Source organism: Sus scrofa, chromosome 9 (assembly GCF_000003025.6).
Source record: "Sus scrofa isolate TJ Tabasco breed Duroc chromosome 9, Sscrofa11.1, whole genome shotgun sequence".
NCBI lineage: Eukaryota > Metazoa > Chordata > Mammalia > Artiodactyla > Suidae > Sus > Sus scrofa.
In genome coordinates, this window is record NC_010451.4 from 1,804,832 (window position 1) to 1,826,836 (window position 22,005).

General features: G+C 40.0%; 1 protein-coding gene across 1 annotated transcript; it reads right to left on the bottom strand.

Annotated features, from left to right (window-relative positions):
* Positions 9,616 to 15,283, bottom strand: LOC110262318 (olfactory receptor 502-like). Its single transcript, XM_021102712.1, has 2 exons — positions 14,320 to 15,283; positions 9,616 to 9,680 (listed from the first exon to the last, which is right to left on the bottom strand). The coding sequence occupies exons 1-2, from the start codon at positions 15,281 to 15,283 to the stop codon at positions 9,616 to 9,618; spliced, it is 1,029 nt and encodes a 342-aa protein (XP_020958371.1).

The window sequence follows — 22,005 nt, forward strand, 5'->3', positions numbered from 1 at the left end:
GTCCCCCTTCCAGTGTTACTGACTAACAGCTCCACTTTATTTTCTTTTTAATTTTATTTATTTATTTGTCTTTTTGCCTTTTCTAGGGCTGCTTCCCATGGCATATGGAGGTTCCCAGGCTAGGGGTCGAATTGGAGCTGTAGCCGCCAGCCCACACCAGAGCCACAGCAACGCGGAATCCAAGCCGCGTCTGCGACATACACCACAGTTCACAGCAACGCCAGATCCTTAACCCACTGAGCAAGGCCAGGGATCAAACCCGCAACCTCATGGTTCCTGGTCGGATTTGTTAACCACTGCACCATGATGGGAACTCCCTAAAAGCTCTTCTTTAATGCTTGCCCCAGTCCTTCTCTGAAACCCCAGGCATCTGGGAAGCCATTGTCAGGCTGGTGGCCCCAAGACAAGGACCTCGAGGATGAGGAAGCAGTTATGGCCCAGGGGAACCCCAACCAGGGGATGCTAGGGAACCCCAACTAGGGAAGGCTGGGGCAACCCCAGCCAGGGGGGCCTGGGAGTCAGTGCATACGCATTCTCCGCGTACTCATCAGATGGTCAATTCTAAAAGGCAAGTTCTGGTCTTTTCACACTCCCATGGCAAAGAAGCCACATTGCCATAGCAGTGACATTGATAAGACAAACTAATTTTTAGGGATGAATGAGGAGAATCTAAAACGGTAAACATTTGTTCAATATTGTTTTGTATTGGTATATATGGTTTAATAATGATTTTATATAAAAACATATTGTATTCCTCTTAATTCTTTTTAAAATACATAAAACTCACCATATTAAAAAAGTAGCATTATCTAGTGAGTTCTGTAGGTGTAGAGATTTAAGGCGTATGTCTTTTTATAGTGTAAAGTTGGAAGGAGGAAAATCAACATGTAAGATCTCAGGGTTTCTATTTTTGTATAAATCACACTATTAGTAACTATGTAAATTATGCATATTTGGGAAAATATATTCTTTTCCTGAAGTAACCACTGAAGAAGAAATGCAAGAGGTATGCCTAAAATACCAATGAAAATTTTAAATGAGATTTTTACAATTCAAATGAACCAAAAGAAGACAAGAAAGGGGAAGAAAGAAATACTAACACTAACAGTAGTATGTGGGAAAGCATCTGCGAAAAACTTTTAGTTAACATCATTCTTAAAATACTGAAAATTTTAATTTGTGTTTGGCAGAGAGCAAGTTCGCCCAGCCTCATCCCTTATATTTGGCATTGCACTGACGATCCCAGTTATCGAAATAAGGAAGGTAATAAAAATTTTTTTTAAGTGTGAAGATCAAACAGGAAAAGGTAAAACTGTCTTCAGATGAAAATGTTTTGTTCATGCATGAAATTCTAAGAAATCTACAAAACGTATAACTCATCCATAAGATCACAGAATACAAATGTAATACACAAAAGGAATTTTATTTTTATACACTTCAATAAACAATGGAAAGATTAAAAAGAACTTTATGATATGTTAAAATCATAAGTATTTAAGAACAAATATTTTAAAAGTTTTACTGAAAATTATAGGACACTGCTGAGAGAAATAAAGAAGGCATAAATAAATGAAGGGAAGCATACCATGTTCATGGATTGGAAGATTCAAAATTCTTAAGGAGCCAATTCTCCAAAAATTGATGTATGGATTCAGTGCAATATAGACCAAAATTCTATAAGAACTTTTTGTATTAATAGACAGGCTGATACTATGTGAGTGTGCAAACTAATCAGCATAATGAAAGTAATATTAATAAGCAAAAAATAGAGTTGGAGGGTTTGTACTCCATGACTTCAAGACTTACTGTATGGCTAAACTAATCAAGACAGTACAGTATTGGGGCAGGTTTAGACATATAGATTACAGAAACGAAAAAGACATTTCATAAATAAACCCACATATGTATTGGAAACATCCTTATACATGCAGGCCAATTGATTTTAAACTATTTTTAAAATTTTTCTTATAGTTGCTTTAAATTTCATTCAGTTTCCACTCTACTGTATAGTGACCCAGTCACAGGTGCACACCCATTTTTTTTTCATTATCCATCAGGTTCTTACCCAGGTGACCAGATATGTTGCCCTGTGCTGAACAGCAGGACCCATCACCCATCAGTTCTAAATATAATAGTCTGCATCTACTAACCCCAAACTCAACCATCAGCCTCCCCCTTCTCCCCACTCCCTGCTGGCAAACACATGTCTTCCCTCCATGTCCACAATCTGTTTCTGTTTTATAAATAGGTCCCTGGTGCCATATTTTTAGACTCCACATATAAGTGATATCATGTGGTATTTGTCTTGCTCCTTCTGACCTACTTCACTTAGTGTGAGGATAACTAGTTCCATCCATGTTGCTGCCAATGGCATTATTTCATCCTTTGTATGACTGAATAGTACTCCATTATATATATGAACCACATATTCTTAATCCATACATCTGTTGATGGATATTTAGGTTGTTTCCATATTTTGGCTTTTGTGACTAGGGCTGCGATGAAAATATGGGTACATGTATTTTTTGAATGGAAGTTTTTTCTGGATACATGCCTAGGAGTGGGATTGCTGGGTCATATGGTAGTTCTATATTTAGTTTTCTAAGGTATTTCCATACTGTTTTCCATGGTGGTTGTACAAATTTACATTCCCACCAGCAGTGAAGGAGGGTTCCCTTCTCTCCAAATCCTCTTCACCATTTGCTTTTGTTGATTTGTGAATGATGGCCACTCTAACTGGTGTGAGGTGGTACCTCATTGCAGTTTTGATTTGCATTTCTCTAATAATTAGTGATGTTAAGCAGTTTTTCATGTGCCTGTTGGTCATCGGTATGTCTTCTTTGGAGAAATGGCTATTTAGGTATTCTGCCCATTATTCACTTGGGTTTTTTGTTGTTGAGTTGTAGGAGTTGTTTGTATACTTTGGAGACTGAACTTTTGTCTGTTGAATCATTTGCAAAGATTTTACACCATCACGTGTTATCTTTTCGTTTTTGATGTGCAAAAGTTATTGAGTTTTCTTGGTTTATTGTTGTCTTTTTTTCATTGGTTTATTTTTTGTAATTATTTTCATTATTCTAGGAGGTGGATCAAATAAGATGTTGCTGTGACTTATGTCCAAGTGCATTCTGCCTAGGTTTTCCTCCAGGAGGTTTATAGTATCTGGCCTTCCGTTTAAGTCTTGAATCCATTTTGAGTTTATTTCTGAGTGTGGTGTTAGAAAATATTCTAATTTCATTCTCTTACATGCAGTTGTCCAGTTTTCCCAGCACCATTTATTGAAGAGATTATCTTTCCTTCACCATGTGTCCGTGTCTCCTTTGTTGTAGAGTAGTTGACCATACATGCTTGGGTTTATTTCTGGGCTTTCTATCGTGTTCCATTGATGTATATTTTTCTTGTTGTGCCAGTACTGTACTCTTTTGATGATTGTGGCTTTGTAGTAGAGTCTAAAGTCAGGGAGCCTGATTCCTCCAATTCTGTTTTTTTCTTTTCAATATTGCTTTAGCTATTTGAGGTCTTTAGCGTTTCTACACAAATTTTAAGATGCTTTTCTCTAGTTTTGTAGAGAATGTCATTGGTAATTTGACAGGGATTACATTGAATCTGTAGATTGCCTTAGGTAGTATTGCCATTTTGACCATACTGAGTCTTCTGATGCGAGAGCACTGTATATCTTTCTATCTAGTTGTGTCATCTTTGATTTCTTTCATCAGTGTCTTATAGTGTTCAGAGTACAGGTCTTTTTTCTCTTTAGGTAGGTTTCTTGCTCTGTATTTTACTTTTTGTATGTTATGGTAAATTGGATGGTTCCCCTAATTTCTTGTTCTGACTTTTCATTGGTGATATATAGAAATGCAATAGATTTCTGTGTATTATTGTGTATCCTGCAACATTACCAAATGCATTGATCATATGTAACAGTTTCCTGGTAGTGTCCTTAGGGTTTTCTAGGTATGGAAAAGAGTGATACTTTTACCTTTTCTTTTCCAATTTGGATTCCATTTATTTCTTTTTATTCTCTAATTGCCATAGCTAGGACTTCCAAAACTATGTACAGTAATATTGGGGGAAAAGAACACCCTTGTTTAGTTCCTGATCTTGTTCCTCTCTATCCCTTGGTGGAAATTAGTAAAGCAGTCTTCAGTAATTTGAGGTTAACTGAATATATTTCCTCAAGCTTGATAGTTGGGAGGCAGTGATGGTGTCTGTAGCTTCATTACTTTAGCAGTAAATAACACTGTTATTTCTGTTACTCTTCCTGAAGCTGACTTGCAATGCGTTTGGAAAAGGAGTGAATGAAGAGAGTAGCAAAGATAGATAATTTAGGGCAGAGAAACACAGAGCAGCATCAGCATGCAGCCCCATCTGTCTTTGGCAGAAAGTATCACAGGCATCCCTAGAAAATCAATGGTATAAAGTCAGAATTCATGAGTTTTTCCCTGAATAGCTGCATAAGAAAAAAACTACCCATCTCTAGTAATCAGAGCTATTTAGCAGGAAGTATAAATCCCAGCAGTGCAAAGAGCAAGTACAGTAAGACTTGGAGGCAGAGATTCAGTCTGTGAGACAGATGACTGGTAATGATGGTTAAGGGCTGTAACTAGTTCCTCAGGGAGGAGGATGCCAAGCCAGCATTAAGGACTTGATATTGTTAACTTTTAAAGATTTAGAGTGGGCATAATAAAGTATATATAGTCCTTATTCATATGTATGCACTGAGACTTGTCTTATGACAAGTTCTCCAAAAGCAGGACCTTAAACTGTGACTGTCATGCAAGTGATTTAGTGAGGAGTGAATTTAGGGGAAAACTATAAAGAGAGGGAGAGGGAGAGAGAGGCAGGACAAGGCATGGGGAGCACTGGAGCACGAATGGCACAAAGAACAGGGTTGTCCTACCATGTGACAACAGAGTGGTTTTCACATAATTATTTTCAAATACTATGCCATTAACCTGTTGACTCTGGGTAACCCAAGGATGAACTCCCAGATATTTTCAGTCAATTATGTTCAGTATAGCCAAGCAAGAGTATTTTTTTTGCCATTTCTTGGGCTGCTCCTGCAGCATATGGAGGTTCCATGCTAGGGGGTCTAATCAGAGCTGCAGCTGCCAGCCTACACCACAGCCACAGCAACACAGGATCCAAGCCGCATCTGCAACCTACACCACAGCTCACAGACCTACACCACAGCTCACAGCAACGCCAGATCCTTAACCCACTGAGCAATGCCAGGGATCGAACCTGCAGCCTCATGGTTCCTAGTCAGTTTTGTTAACCACTGAGCCACGACAGGAACTCCAGCAAGAGCAATTCTTAAAAGAATACATTAGCAGCTGGTTCTCAACGAAGATGAAGCTTTCACCGGCCTGGTCATGGAGTTGGAGAAAAGGCACAAAATGGTGTCTCTCCTTACAGAATTTATTCTTAAAGTTTGCAATTTCTTTGTTGGTTTTTATGCAATACTTAAGTAGGGGTTTCTTGGATGAGGTAGCATTTGTGCTGAACATTAAAAAAATGGGCAAGGGTTTGGATGAGTGAACTTAGGACATGGGAGTTTAGGAGAGACAGAACAAAGTACATGAAGAAAGCACAGACATTAAGCAGAAGAAGGTGTATTGACTGGTTGGCATAAAGTGTTGAGGTTCTGAATGCAGATATTGGAGGGAAGACTTGGTAGCACATTAGAAAGAAGGTGGTACAGATGGTGGAAAACTCCCAGGCTGATGAGAGAGGAAATTAGAAGGTATTTGCAGATTTTATAAATGCCAGTAGAGTGACTGGGGATTTGGAGGAAAGAGGATTTCCTTCAGAGCAGGTTCCTCTCTGTGAGAGAAGTCACAGTGCCTATACTGTCTTAATCTTCTTCCTACTCTTCCTCTGAATGTATCCCCAGGCAATAGCTTCTCATGACACGGCATTCTCTTTCTCTGGGTATAGGACAGAGGCGTCCCGAGGGACCTGGCAAATTTTTAGAATGTGAAAGAGATGATATTGTGCAAGAAATAAACTATCCCTGGAGCAATCATCTACGTGCCACGATTTTTAGCAAGTTGAGTTTCCAACTTCCATTGTTATTCAGCATTATAAGTGCAAACTTCACTAGAAATTCTCTTTGGCAGATCAGGATTTTAAGCCATTGTAGAGGACATTACATTGGGTGTAAGGTCCACAAAGCACAGACTCCTGATATTTAAAGCAGCAGTTTTAAGGCAACAGTCTCCATTGTTCAGAGAACGCTCATTAGAACTTTTATGCTGTGAGCTCCGTTTTTAAGGAATGGAGAAGATACAACCTCTTATGTTAATGAGACTAATGTTGGAGGGGACTCACTTCAGGTGTCCCAAAGAAAACAAATTTTTAAAATTTCTGCCTGAATTATGAGATATGCGAAATCTCAAGAAGTCTTGCAGAATGCACAATCTGAGTTGTAAGACTCTAAAATTCTTCTAGCTTAATGCCTCATGAAGTTAAAAGGATAGAAAGCAATTTTCTTCTGTAGAACATTGCCGTTAAAGGGGTCCTTTTCTTTTATGGTAAGTATTATTCTATGTCTTCTAATAATCCAGTATCTGACGATGTTAACAGCCAGTTGGAAAGGACTAAAGAAAATAATGGGCAGAGATAATCTAGGAATTAAGAATGTTGTCAATTCCCTATTCCTGATAGGGTTGGAGCCCAGAAAACAGTATTGGGGAAGCTTTGCAAAATAACAATTGTAGAAGAGGACAGCAACCTCAAGGCAAAGACCATGGCAGTAAAAAGAACAATGCTTGTGAAAAATAAATAAAAGGCTGAAAGAAATGTCCTAGGCATCTTATTCTTCACTGCCTGACCAGGTGATGGGGTGACAGGAGATAATGTCCTATTGACATAAGCTTCTACCATTACTGTAATACTCGAAGAGTATTTTTAAAACACGTGAATTTAGCATCAAAATATGTGAAAAGTATCACACTAGAAAAAAAGGTCAGAACAAAAATTAATGAGAAAGCCTATTCATAGAACCTGTACCCTCATGTTCTGGAGAATTCTTTGTCGAGTCCTACCAAGAACATGTGGTAGATGTGAGTAGAGAGGCCCTGCTTTGACAAAGCTCTCCTTTAGAGACTGATGTGACCCTTAGTAAACAGCCACTGATGCATGTCATGTGACCTGAGTCTACAATAAATTAGGTGGTATCTAACATGACAAAATGAGGGTTTCTTTCTCTTAGACTCTAAGAAACTACTGCTAGCACTTTAGAAGTTTGCTGTTTTTTTCACCATCTTCAGTGGTAGGAAATGAGGGTATGGACAAGACCGTGAATGCCATTCTAGGGAACTTGCACTGAAGGAAGTAGTAACACTAGCCACGCAAATGGGGCTGTGGACTCCCACTCCCTTTCTGTGCATATGGTACACAGATGGTACTCTTACCAGATCTATCATCTTTGGCAAATTAAGTGACTCTCTAAACCATACTTTCTGTATTTGAAACATGTTCTTACTAAAAGCATTTACATCTTAGGATAGACATGAGTATAAATGAGATACTACAACCAAAGCACACAATGAGGCTTAGAGGCTCTTAGAATTACCTGGTTTGGAAGCAGAGGGTATCTTAGACTGGCTGAAATGAAAAGAGAGAGCATGACCATAGATTTGATATGGACAAAACGGATGGTGGTGGAAGATGGGTCTGGAAGAAGAAAGAATAGATCCTATTCCAAAATCCGACAATGACAGAGTAGAATGCAGGAGACACGTTTTAGTCGGGACCCTGGACTCCAGAAAATGTGGGTGACAATGAGGCAAAGAACCAAGGTAATTCAAGCTAGGTCCTAAAAATGAGTAAAAGGTGAAGAGAAGCAAGGGGAGGAAGGGAAACTGAGGCAGAGGGCCACCACCTGCGAAGGAACAGCAACCTGAAGGACTGAAGTATGTTTGAAACACAAGAGTGCTACTGTCTGTTTGAGTGTAGGGTCGGTGGAGGGACATGGGAGAAACCGAGCCAAGAGCAGTGCCTAGGGATCCATTTGTGCTGAGCGTCAAATATCACGCTGGCACACTTGAGGTTCCTCGCCCAGTAGGTTGTAGCTATTCACTGCTTTTGACAAGCAGGGACTTGACATATCCTGCATTCAGAAAGCTGACATCTGGTAGGACAGTGATTTTGGATTGCATCACAGACATTGAGGGTATTATAGTCTGGGACTCTGGATGACATTCAGTCTTTTTAAAGACGGAAGTCCCCCTGTCGAGGTGTCAGTGCAACCACCAGCTGAGGGGCACGTCCAGCTTCCTGCTGAGCACTCCCGACAGAGCTCTGTCAGAAACGGAGCGCTGACTCCCATGGCCTCCTTGCAGAAGAGTGAGGCGAATTCTCAGCTCCTCCTTGGCTCTCTGGTCTTTGCCCTAGTACGTGTTGACGCTGACCTGCACTCCTCCACTCCTCTAAGCTCAGCCCATTGTTGAGTTTAGTGTCCCTTGGGAGGGGGGCCCGGAGAGCTAGCTGACACTGCTTTGTGGTGGCAGGAGGAGGTGGAAGCTCAGCTCCTCATAGGCGCCCCTGTATAAGTAGGCTTGGAGGTGGGATATCACAGTACCTTTAACCCACCTCACACCCTCCCACGAAGCCTCATTGGTACCAAATGGCAGCAGAGGCTCCTTTCTCCCCCGTGCCCCTCTGGCAACGCCCTGGCAGGGGACTCAGAGAGTGTTGGGGGGCAGGGAGGGTCCTTTCCCTTCTTGGTCCCACTGAAACCTGAGGGTAGGGAGACGAGTATGATTTTTCCATCCGTGTTTGTCTAGAGCAGGGTGGGTATTACCAAAAGTTTTTCTGATCTGTTACGGTCACTCTCCTCCCAGTTCTTTGACCAGGAGGGCCAGGCTTTTCTTGGAGATCTTCTTGTCTGTGTCTCTTGGCTGTTCTGGGTGGTAGCACCCTGATCAATATACAGAAGTGATAACAAAATGCAGGGACTTGCTGCTGTTTTGTTCCTCAGGTCCCAAAGTCCTAGGAGTCTGCCTCCTCTTTGTCCATTTTCCTGTTTCCTGTGCTTGTTTGTTGTGTTACATCCAGGGTTGTTTTCCGTATTCCTGAGAGGAATACTTCATCCTCAATGGATCCAGAACTCTATGCCTCCAAACATTTATTAGTACTCACCTACGTTCTTATTTTGTACCAGAAATTTGGTCTAACGCAAGTTTGTGTGACATATCCAGATGCGGAAGTCTGCACTCTTACATTGAAGGGAGAGTTGCCTACAATGACACGTGGGAGAATGTGCCTTAAAAACATACACCTTAAGAAGTCAGGGTGTTAGAAGATAGACATGAACTTGAACCTTTAGTTAATATTTATGTGCATCAGTAATATCCTGTGTAATATACACATTGAACACAAAACTCTCTTTTGAAGATCAATTGGGTCACTTCTTAGAAGTCACTGAGAACAGTAACTGGAAGGTAGTAAACAACCACATCAGATCCTTGGCTAAACAATAGTCGTGCTGGCACTTCTCTCACTAACACTTGGCTTCTAGATATTTTAATGCCCCATCCGTTCCAAGACCTAAGGGAGACCCTATTCAGCAGACAGTGACTATAAAACTTTATTAAACTAGGCTGCAATTTATTTTTGCCAGCCTGAGTTAAATAGCATCAAAGCAGTGGTATAATTGTGGTGAGCATGCGTTCATGTAAAAACCTGTCAGAGTTATAGCAGGATCAGACATAAAATTCAATCACTTGAATCAAGCTGACATTCAACAGATTAAATGGCAACAGAGTCAGTGGTTCATACCAGAGAAAAAACGTTATTCAGCCACGTGTTCTTTCTCCTTTTTTAACTTATTCATTTCCAATATGCACTTAAGCTGCTGTGTTTCAAGAATTGTGTGGAAATTAGATCCATGGTGAAGGGGGAAAAATCATGTAATATCTATGAGAAGCTTCCAGCATTTTGAAGAAAACAAATACTGGATCTGTAGCTGAAAGTGCACTGGGTATTCCAAAAAAAAATTGAAAAAGTGCAGGTCTCTGTGGGGGCAGGGAGGATAACAGGTGTACTTAATTTGGCCTAGAAGTTCAAACAGGCTTCCAAGAGGATGGGCAGCAACATTTAGGTTGATGCCGATAAGCCTTAAGAGGTGTCACCCAGTTGATGGAAAAATATACATTCAGGTAGAAGTACTTCACGGGAGAGTAACCTGAGGCAGAAAATAAGTACAGATATTTGAAAGAATGGACACTGCAGAAATACATAAAATGTAGAGTACTATGAACAATAACATGCCAACAAATCTGACAATCTAGAAGAAATGGACAACTTTCTAGAGACATACCATCAGCCAAAACTGAATCAAAAAGAAATAGGTCAATTGGACTTAGACTGGATAAGCAACGAGATTCTGATGTATAGCACAGGGAGCTATATATAAATCACTTGTGATGGAACATGATGGAGGACAATGTGAAAAATAGAATATATGTGTATTTATATATATATATGAATGACTGTCACTTTGCTGTACATCAGATATTGACATAACAATGTAAGTCAAATAGAATAGAAAAATAAAAATTAAAAAAGAAGAAAAAGATCAATTACACAGACCAAGCACTAGAAATGAAATTGAGTATGTAATAAAAAACACTCCCTACAAACAAAAGTCCAGGATCAATGGCTTAACAGGAAAATTCTACCATACATACAAAGTAAAACTTAGGCCCATCCTCCTTAAACTATTTCAAACGTTTGAAGAAACATTCCCAGAAACAATTCATGAAACCACTGTCACCTTAATACCAAAACCAGACAAAGATACTAATAAAAGCCATTATGACAAACCCACAGCCATTATGATACTCAAGGAGAAAAGCTGAAAGCCAACCCACTAAAACTGGAACAAGAGAAGGATGCCCACTCTCACCACTTTTATTCAACATAGTGTTGGAAGTTCTAGCCACAGCAATGGACAAAGAAAGAAATAAAAGTACCCAAATTGGAAGAGAAGAGGTAAAATTGTCACTCTATGCAGAAAACATGATAGTATATATAGAAAACCCTAAGGAATCCACACAAAAACTATTCAAATTGGTCAATGAATCCAACAAAGCAGCAGGTTACAAGATTAACATTCAGAAATCGGTTGCATTTCTGTATAAGAACAGTACAGTTTTTGAAAAGGAATGTAAAAATACAGTACCTTTTAAAATCACACCCCCCAAAACTAATTACCTAGGAATAAACCTGACCAAGGAGGTGAAAGACCTATATGCCAAGAACTATAAAATATTAATCAAGGAAACTAAAGAGGATTCAAAGAAATGGAAAGATATTCCATACTCCTGGATTGGAAGAATTAATGTCATAAACATGGCCATATTACCCAAAGCAATCTACAGATTCAATGCAATCCTATCAAATTACCCATGATATTTTCCACAGAACTCGAACAAACAATCCAAAAATTTATATGGAACCCCAAAGACCCAGAATTGTCAAAGCCACCCTGAAAAACAAATCCCAAGCAGGAGGCATAACTTCCCCAGACTTCAGACAAGTGTCCACAATCAAGACAGTGCCGCACTGGTATAAAAACAGACATAGACAAATGGAACAGAATAGAGAACCCATAAATGAACGAGGACACCTATGGTCAGTTAATCTTTGACAAAGGAAGTAAGACTATAAAATGGAAAAAAGAGAGTCTCTTCAGCAAGTCGTGCTGGGAAAACTGGACAGCTGCATGTAAGTCAATGAAACCGGAACACGCCCTCACACCAGGCACAAATAGCCTCAAAATGGCTTAAAGGCTTAAACATAAGGCAAGATATCATAAAACTCCTGGAAGAGAACATAAGCAAAACATTCTCTGACATCAACTGTACAAGTGTTTTCTTGGGTCAGTCTCCCAAAGCAATAGAGATAAAATTAAAAATAAACCAATGGGACCTGATCAAACTCACGAGCTTTTGCACAGCAAAGGAACCCATAAAAAAAAAAAAAAGAAAACAACTGGAATGGGAGGAAATACTTTCAAACGCACTGACAGGGGCATAATCACCAAGACATGCAAACACCCCCTTCAACTCAACAGCAAAAATCCAAACCAACCAATTGAAAAATGGGCAGAAAACCTGAATGGACATTCCTCCAAAGAAGACATGGATTGCCCACGGGCACATGAAAAAATGTTCAACATCACTAATTATTACGGAAATCCAGATCAAAACTTTGAAGAGGTGTCAACTCGCATGGGTACAAATGGCCATCCGTAACGAGTCAACTAATAACAAATGCTGGGGAGGCTGTGGAGAAAAGGGAACCCCTTACACTGTTGGTGGGACCGTAAAGTGCTACAACCACTCTGGTAGACAGCAGGGAGGTAGGTCAGAAAACTAAATGTAGAACTACCACATGATCCAGCAGTGCCACTCTTGGGAACACATATGGACAAAACGTTCACTGAAAAGATACGTGCACCATATATTCACTGCAGCACTATTCACAATAGCCAAGACATGGAAACAAAGTAAATGTCCATCGACAGATGAATGCACTAAGGAGATGTGTGCATGTATGCAATTGAATACTACTTGGCCATGAAAAAGAAAATAATGCCATTTGCAGCACCATGTATAGAAATAGAGAGTCTCATACTCTGCTTGAAGTAAGTGATGTAAGTCAGAAAGAGAAAGACAAAATACCGTATGACATCACTTACATCCGGAATCGAATATATGACACAAATGAAGCTATCTACAGAAAAAAACAAAAACAAACCCATGGACATGGAGAACAGACTTGGGGCTGCCAAGGTGGAAGGGGAGGGAATGGGATGGCCTGGGAGTTTGGAGTGAGTAGATGCATTTGGAGTGAATAAGCAGTGGGGTCCCACTGGATAGCACAGGGAAGTATGTCTAGTCACTTGTGATGGAACATGATGGAGGATAACGTGAGAAAAAGAATGTATATGGCTGGGTCACTTTACTGTACAGCAGAAATTGACAGAGTTGTAAGTTAACTATAATCTAAAAATTAAAAAAGAAGAAAAAATAGACCACAGGGCAAGAAGAAAAATAAGCAATAGCCCTCCATCAGGTTTCTGAATCAACACATTTGTTGAATGACTATGCCTCTAACTGCAATAAGGAGAATTGGGAGGGAGCAAGTTGTAAGGGTATATAATTAGTTTAGTTGTAGATGATTTTATGCTTGTGATTCAATAGACAAAAAAGTTTCTGTTTAGGAGTTCCCATAGTGGCTCAGAAGTTAACGAATGTGACTAGAATCCATGAGGATGCAGTTTCGATCACTGGCCTTGCTCAGCGGGTTAAAGATCTGGCATTGCCATGAGCTGTGGTGTATGCCAAAGACGTGGCTCGGATCCTGCATTGCTGTGGCTGTGACATAGGCTAGCAGCTATAGCTCCAATTCGACCGCCTGTTCTGGGAACCTCCATATGCTGCAGGTGCAGCCCTAAAAAGCAAAAATAATATAAAATAAATTAACATAAAATAATAAAAAATATATTTCAGTTTAAAGCACTAAGAAGAGGACAGGGCAATAGAAATAAATATCATCATCATCCTTATATACAGTTAGGTTAAACTTCGGAGAGGAAACAGTCTAGTTCCCTCTAGCTTCTTCAATGGCCTGTGCATCTGACCACGAACAAGCCACTTAAAGAGCTTGTTTGCCTACTTCCTAGCCATTCAAGAAACCCGTTTATAGCCACAGAAAGGTCACCTGTTTTGACCTGACGGAAGAATTCACAGGTGGTCATCCTGTTCCTTAAGGGTTATCTGTAAGTGGACTGGTGCTAGAGATCAGGAACACAGGCCAGAATTTACGTGTGCACAAACCCCATTTCCAGTGGATAACCTCCCTGCGAGAAGACCGTCTCCAGCGCCCTTACAGTCTAGGTTCCCCGGGTCGTCACCCCTCAGAATGTACTCGGTCGTAACTGTGATTACCACGCTGATTTCAGGATAAGCCGCTGTTGGAAACGGACACAGTCCGAAAGGCGTGGAGACACAAGACCACTAACTGACAGCAGAGAACATTTGAAAAGGTATCAATACCACTTGGAAAGACTGCGCAGCAGATCAAACATGTTTTCGTGTGAACAAATTTCTGTTCATAATGATAACTTCAATTTTACTTTATTAAAGATAACCTCTGATTTATGCTGTGATATCAGAAAACCCACTCCGAACCATTACCAAAAAGCACCATATAGGTTAATTACACGTGGACCAATATATTTAGATCACAGCTACTTGATTCCTTCTTGTTACTGTACTTATGGCATTTTACTACATCAGTTCCTACAAAAGAGCAGGCCTCGGTAAGAAAATGTTTTTCTGCCAAGCTGTCTCTTCAGAGCCCCCTTAATCTCCTTGTTCCGGAGGCTGTAGATGAGGGGGTTCAGCATGGGGATCACCACCATGTAGAACACAGACACCACCTTGTTCTGGTCAGTGGAGTAGCTGGACTTGGGCATCACGTAAATGAAGGTGATGGTCCCATAGTACAGAGTGACCGCGGTGAGGTGGGAGGTGCAGGTGGAGAAGGCCTTGTGTCTTCCCTCAGTGGAGGGCATCTTCAGGACAGTGATGAGGATGTAGATGTAGGAAATGGCTATGACAACCACTGTGACCACAATGATGGAGCCAGATGTAAATGAGGGGACAACGGCAGCAAGAGTAACATCAGAGCAGGAGAGTTCCAGCAAGGGGGCAAAATCACAGAAGAAATGATTGACCCGATTTGGTCCACAGAAGAGTAAAGAATAGAAGGAAATCGTAAAAGCGAAAGCATTGAGAAAACCACCCATGTAAGACACGAGGAGTAACTGAACACAGACTTGTGTGGACATCTTCGTGGAATAGAGCAGTGGGTTGCAGATGGCCACAAAGCGGTCATATGCCATGGCAGCCAGAAGGAAACACTCAAGTGTTCCAAAGAAAGCACCTGAACCAAGCTGGACAGCACATCCAGGGTAGGAGATGGTATTTCTGTCCACCAGGAAATTTACAAGCATACTGGGTGTGACAGAAGATGAACAGCCCATGTCAACAAAAGCCAAGTGGCTCAGGAAAAAATACATCGGGTGATGGAGCTGAGGAGAGAGTCTGACAAGAATGATTGTGCTGAGATTGCCACATATGGTCACCAGGTAGATACACAGGATGATCACGAAGAGGATGGTTTGAAGGGTTGGGTCATTTGTTAAGCCCAATAAAATGAACTCTGTCACTGCAGTGTGGTTCCCCTCCCCCAGGGAACCCATGAGATGACACAGCTGCTGCCAAATGAACCTGCGATGAAACACTGCATTAGAGAAGATGTGGTTCAATGATTCCATGTTTCCTATTACATATAGAAGTTACTATAAGCACATAAATTACCCAAGATAAATTTGGAGTTCTTTTACTCTAGAGTCCAGATTTTTGTATGTATATGTGATGTCTTCTATATTTTAAAAAAAATTGTTCTTAGCAAAAACACTAGAAAACCTGCTTCAAATAATGTACACTTTTAATATTATATTTTGATAACGTGTACTTAATGTGATTTAAAAGCTAAAGATTTCAAAAATTAAGGATCATGAGAACACAAAATGTAATGATCCGTATAACAAAAATATTGAGATATATAAAGATTATGCTATGGGAACTCAAGTAATAGCCAATATTTACTAATCCTTACTAAATGATGGACACAGTGATAAGAATTTTATATCGTTATTTCTATTTTAATTCCCTGGACAAAATATTATATGTTTTTATTCTATTTACAGAAGACATTGACTTTACCATGTTAGGTAACATGCCTAAATTTACACAGCAAGTGGTAGAATCAAGGTGTGAACCCCAGGCAGTTTGAATCCAGTCCATTCCTTACGTAGCTATGCTCTAAGTGAAATTAAACGATATTTAGGAGGACGTCGAGTCTCTTGGAAATGGATGGATAACAAATGACCTTCTACTGTCTGACAGCTAATGTGTAAAAGAAGTGCCTGGCTAATCACGAAGGTTAGAGTTTCTGTCAGTCAAATAAGACATGTATTGAAAAGGAGAAGTACCATTTTCTGGATAGGGCAAAGAAGAGAGAGAGAGAGGAATTCCAAATTAAAGTTTCAAAGTTTGTGAGTCAGTATGTGTTCTGCAAAGAAGTTCATTGTATCCTTTTTTTTTAGATTCCACATATAAGTGATAGCATATGATGTTGGTATCTCACTGTCTGACCAACTTGACTTAGCATGATAATTTCTAGGCCATCCATGTGGCTGCAGATGCCATTATTTCATTCCTTTTTATGGCTGAGGAATATTTCACTGTGTCTATGCACCACTTCTTCTTTCCCCACTCCTCTGCTGATGGACATTTCAGTTGCTTCTGTGTCTTGGCTATTGCATATAGTGCTGCAATGAACATCAGAGTACCTGTATTTTTTGAGTCACGGTTTTCTCTGGGTAGATGCCCAGGATGGCACTGCTGGATCAAATGGTAATTCTATCTTTAGTTCTGAGGCATCTCCATACTGTTTTCCATAGTGGTTGCACCAGTTTACATTCCCACCAAGAGTGTGACAGGGTTCCCTTTTCTCCACACCCTCTCCAGCATTTACTGTCTGTAGACTTTTTGATGATGGCCATTCTGGTGGGTGTAAGGTGGTACCTCATAGGAGTTTTGATTTGCATTTCTCTAATAATTAGTGATGTGTTTTCATGTGTTTCTTGGCCATCTGTATGTCTTTTTTTGGAGACGTGTCTTTTTAGCTCATCTACCCATTTTCGCATGGGGTTGTTTGTTTTTTTGGTATGGAGCTGCAGAAGGTGTTTATAAATTCTGGCGATTAATCCCTTGTTAGCCGCTTCTTTGCAAATATTTTGTCCCATTTTGTGGGTTGTCTTTTCATTTTGTTTAAGGTTTCCTTTGCTGTGCAGAAACTTTTCCATTTAGTTGTCCCAATTTTTTATTTTTGTTTTTACTGTAATTACTATAGGAGGTGGGTCTGAGAAGATATTGCTATGGTTTATGACGGAGAGTGTTCGGCCTATGTTTTCCTCGAAGAATTTTATATTTTCTGGTCCTATGTTTAGGTCTTCAATCCATTTTGAGTTTATCTTTGTGTGTGGCGTTAGGAAGTGTTCCTCTTTCATTCTTTTACACGTGGCTGTCCTGTTTTCCCAGCACCATTTATTGAAGGGACTACTTTTTCTCCATTCTTGCCTCCTTTGTCATAGGTCAGTTGGCTGGAGGTTCATGGCTTGACTTCTGGGCTTTCTCAACTGTCCACTGGTCTATATTTCCGTCTTTGTGCCAGGACCATATGGTGATGACTGTGGCTTTGTAGTATAGTCTGAAGTCAGGGAGCCTGATTCCTCCAGCTCCATTTTTCTTTCTCAGTATGACTTTGGCTATTCTGGGTCTCTTGTGCTGCCAAAGAAATTTTAAACTATGTTGTTCTAGTTCTGTGAAAAATGTCCTCGATAACTTGATAAGGACGGCATTGAATCTGTAAGTTTGCCTTGGGTAGTGTAGTTATTTTAACACTATTGATTCTTCCAATCCAAGAGCATGGGATGTCTTTCCATCTGTTTGTGTCCTCTCTGATTTCTCTCACTAGCGTCATAGCGTTCTCAGAGTACAGGTCTTTTGTCTCTGTAGGTCAGTTTATTTCTATGTATTTTATTCTTTTTGATGCAGTGGTAAGTGGGATTGTTGCCCTAATTTTCTGATCTTTTGTTGTTAGTGTATAGAAATGCAGTCAGTTTTATGTGTATTAATTTTGTATCCTATGACTTGCCCCAATTCATTGCTGAGCTCTAATAGTCTTCTGGTAGTGTCTTTAGGATTTCTCCGGTATATATGTCATCTGCAAATAATTTCTTTTCTTATCTTTCACTGATAGTGTATAGAAACGCAGTCAACTTCAGTGTATTGATTTCATCGCCTGCAACTTTACCAAACTTACTGATGAGCTCTACCAATTCTCTGGCATTGTCTTCAGGATTTTCTAGGTACAGCATTACGTCATCTGCAAACGGCGATGATTTTACTTCTTCCTTTCCAACTCAGATTCCTTTTGTTTCTTTTTCCTTCTCGGATTTCCATGGCTAGGACTTCCAAAACTATGCTGAACTGTACTAGGAGAGCACACCTCCCTGTCTTGTTCCTGCTCTCAGCTTTTCACCATTGAGAATGATGTCAGCTGTGGGTTCCACATATACGGCCTTTATTATATTGATGTAGTTCCCTCGGTGCCACCTATCTGAAGTGTTTTTATCAGAAATGGGTGTTGGATCTTGCCAGAGGGTTTTTGTGCGTCTGTCAAGAGGATCGTATGTTTTGGTTTTCTTCAGTTTTTGAATGTGGTGTATCACACTGATTGATCTGTGGATATTGAAAGATCCTTGCCTCACTGGGATAAATCCCACCTGACCAGGTGTACAATCCTTTTGATGTATTGCTGGATTCAGTCTGCTAGTGCTTTGTTGAGGATTTTTGCATCCATGCTCATCAGTGATAGTGGCCTGTATTTTTTCTGTGTGTATGTGTGGTATCTTTGTTTAGTTGGTAGCAGAGTGATCATGGCCTCATAGAATGAGTTTGGGAGTGTTCCTCTCTTTGCAATTTTTTGGAATAGTTTCAGAAGCGTAGGTTTACCTCTTTACTAAATGTCTGATAGAATCCGCCTGTGAAGCCATCTGGTCCTGGACTTTTGTTTGCTGGAAATGTTTTCATCAGTTTCAATTCCAATACCTATGTTGATCCACTCGTCTTCTCTATTTCATCTTGTTTTCATCTTGGAAGACTGTTATTCCCTAAGAACTTGTCCACTTCTTCTGAAATCCAACTTCAAATTCAGGTCAAACTGAAAGCTAGACTGTGTGCTCTACATTAAATGATCATACATAGTGATCAGATGTGTTTAGTCCAGGGAGGCAAGGATGATTCAATATCCACAAATCATTCATTGTGACACACTGCAGTAACAAGTTGCAGCATAAAAAATCATATGATCAGCTCCCAGATGCATAAAATATTTTGACAAAATTCAACATTAATTTGGGATAAAAACACTCAAGAAAGTAGGTATAGAAGCAACATACCTCAGGGTAGTAAAGGACGTATAAAACACAGCCACAGCTATCGTCATACTCAATGCAGGAAAGCTGAAAGCATTTCCTCTAAGCTAAACAAAAAGACAAGGATGCCTATTCTCATCACTTCTATTAAATATAGTATTGGAAGTCTTAGAATCATTAGAAAGACAATGTTAAAAAAAAAACCAAGGAGTTCCCACATGGCTCAGTGGTTAACAAACCCAACTAGCATCCTTGAGGATGCGGGTTCGATCCCTGGCCTCACTCATTGGGTTAAGGATCCAGTATTGCCATGAGCTGTAGTGTAGGTTGCAGACATAGCTTGAATCTGGTGTTGCTGTGGCTGTGGTGTAGGCCGGCAGCTGCAGCTACAATTAGACCCCTAGCCTGGGAATCTCCATATGCAGCATATATGGCCCTAAAAAAGACAAAAGGCAAAAAAAAAAAAAAAAGGAGAAAGGAAAGGGAACCAAATTGCCAAGGAGTAAGTAAATCTTTCCATTTACAGATGACACGATGCTCTATAAAGAATACGTATTCTTTACTGCTACTGTCGCCGGTCAGTTTCAGGATTTCAGTGCCTCCTGAAGACCCACGTTTCCCAGCTAGTCCCCACCCTCAGCACTCTGCCTAAAGCTGCTAAACACCACGCCTGGCCCTGAGCACCCGGCCAGCCCGCAGGATCTCGATTTCCCCCCATGTGCCCCCAACGACTAACACAGGTGGTCTCACCCCATGAATCCCTATCAAGTGCGTCCACTTGTCTCCAGCTCCACACTACAACAGCTGTCCTAACTGACTTTCCTAGATGCGTAACTGGCCTTCCACACAGCAGCCAGAGTGAGTTGTTTATTTCAACACTTTAATACCATTTGTTTCAATGCCATCAAAGAGTTACTCCCGCTTAGTTAAAACGGCTCAAAGGGAAAACGATAGTCCATTCCCTCTTCCTTTACAGATGCACCTCCCTGCCCGGAACCACTTTTGAGTCTGTTTCATGATTAATATTCCTCAGTATCTGTAGATATGTTTTAATAAAGAAGAATTGGTATTTCTATACATATTCCGGTTATTTTCCCATTTATTTTATTTGAAGATAACTGGTAGGAAAAATGGTGGTTTTTTTCACGTCTGAGGTAATCTTTACAGATTATATTTGTTGAATTTATTTTGACAAGGAGCAAACAGGATAATCAGAGTTAACTATCAATAGGAAATAAATTTTAATTTTATAATCTTTTGAAAAGAAAAAGAAAAATAATCATTTCTCAGGGCCTGAAAGTAAAAAAAAAAAAAAAAAAAGTAGTGGTGTCAAGTTTCAAAGTTATATAACAATAGAATAGAATCTCATATGTGACTTTATTACCAATAAGCAACTCACTCAAATTTATGCTTGCAAATTAAGAATAAACATAAATATTAACACCAAAAAAATCCCCCATGATTTTAGTTACTTTAACTAATGACTCTCTATACATATTCCAGCATTTTATTCATATTTATAACCAAGATGTAAATGGCCAGCTAGTTCATTGTTATCTCAAAGACTGATACTTAAAAGTTCAATTTCTTCGTCAAATAAGTATCCAGCTAGCAATATGCGTTCTTTGGTTCTCACTTTAATTTTAATCAAGACTGAATTTAATAACATTGAGTTTAAAATTGGTCATTTTATAGCATATTTTTTATTGTTCCAGGATTTTTATATATTCAATTTACTGGCATTCTTCACATCTCCATAATTCGCATTAACACAAACAGACGTATATCTTCCACTCCTCTAACTCCTTTAATATGATTATATGTATTCTATTTTATTAAACTTTGAAATTTTATGTAGTATACATCTCACATTTAATTGCTTTACTTTAGTTATAGAAAATATTGGCATTTGTGTCATGGCACAATGGAAATGAATCCTCCTGGAGGTTGCGGCTTCAATCCCCGGACTCGCTCAGTGGGTTAAGGATCTGTTGTTGCCATGAGCTGTGGTGTAGGTCACAGATGCAGCTTGGACCTGTGTTTCAGTGCTGTGGTGCAGACCTGCAGCTGCAGCTCTGATTCGACCTCTAGCCTGAGAACCTCCATATGCTGTGCGTGCGGCCCTAAAAGGAAAAAGAATCGAATGAACCCTATTCTATGGAGATAAAGACAACTGTCTGCCTTCATGTAGCTTCAAATCTCTTCCCAAAATTGGCTTCTTTTTTTTCCGGCACGTGGACCTTGACACGTGTTCTCCATTAGGATTAAATGTTATGGGTTCCATTGCTAATTATACATGATTAAATTAAACACATGTTTATACTATTGTGACCATGTAAATAATATTCACCAGGGTGAACCTGGACTTTTTCTGAAAATGTATCCTTATCTGTTATCTTCCCTCTCCCTGTCCTGCTTCCCTGATTCCCTTACCAGTTTCTCTTGGGAGCACCGCCTTAATAAGTCACTTTAAAGCAAATCTTGGAGTGCCCATAGTGGCTCAGTGGAAACGAATCCAACTAGTAACCATGAAGTTGAGGGATCTATCCCTGGCCTTGCTCAGTGGGTTAAGGATCCGTCATTGCCATGAGCTGTGGTGTAGGTCACAGATGCTGCTTGAATCTGGCATAGCTGTGACTGTGGCATAGGCTAGCAGCTAGAGCTCCAATTCCACCCCTAGCCTGGGAACCTCCATATGCCACGGGTGCAGCCCTGAAAAGGAAAAAAGAAAAAAAAAGCAAACCTGCATCTTAGGATCTATTTTCAGGGAAACTAACTAAAGATAACAGTGATGCAGACGTCAAATCAGAACTTGCCAAGTGGGACCTCACCCACCCCACCCTCCAAAAATGACAGAACCGAAAGTTGTCCAAAATATCTGACTAATCATGCGATTTGTGGACGTTTCATGGCATAAG

Excerpts from the sequence above, each read along its gene's own strand:
- LOC110262318 (XM_021102712.1), bottom strand. The coding sequence starts at position 15,283 with ATGGGTTCCCTGGGGGAGGGGAACCACACTGCAGTGACAGAGTTCATT. Across the intron at positions 9,681-14,319 it reads CCGAGGCCTGCTCTTTTGTA|GAACGCATGCTCACCACAAT; the intron begins GGAACTGATGTA and ends AGGTTTTTACAT.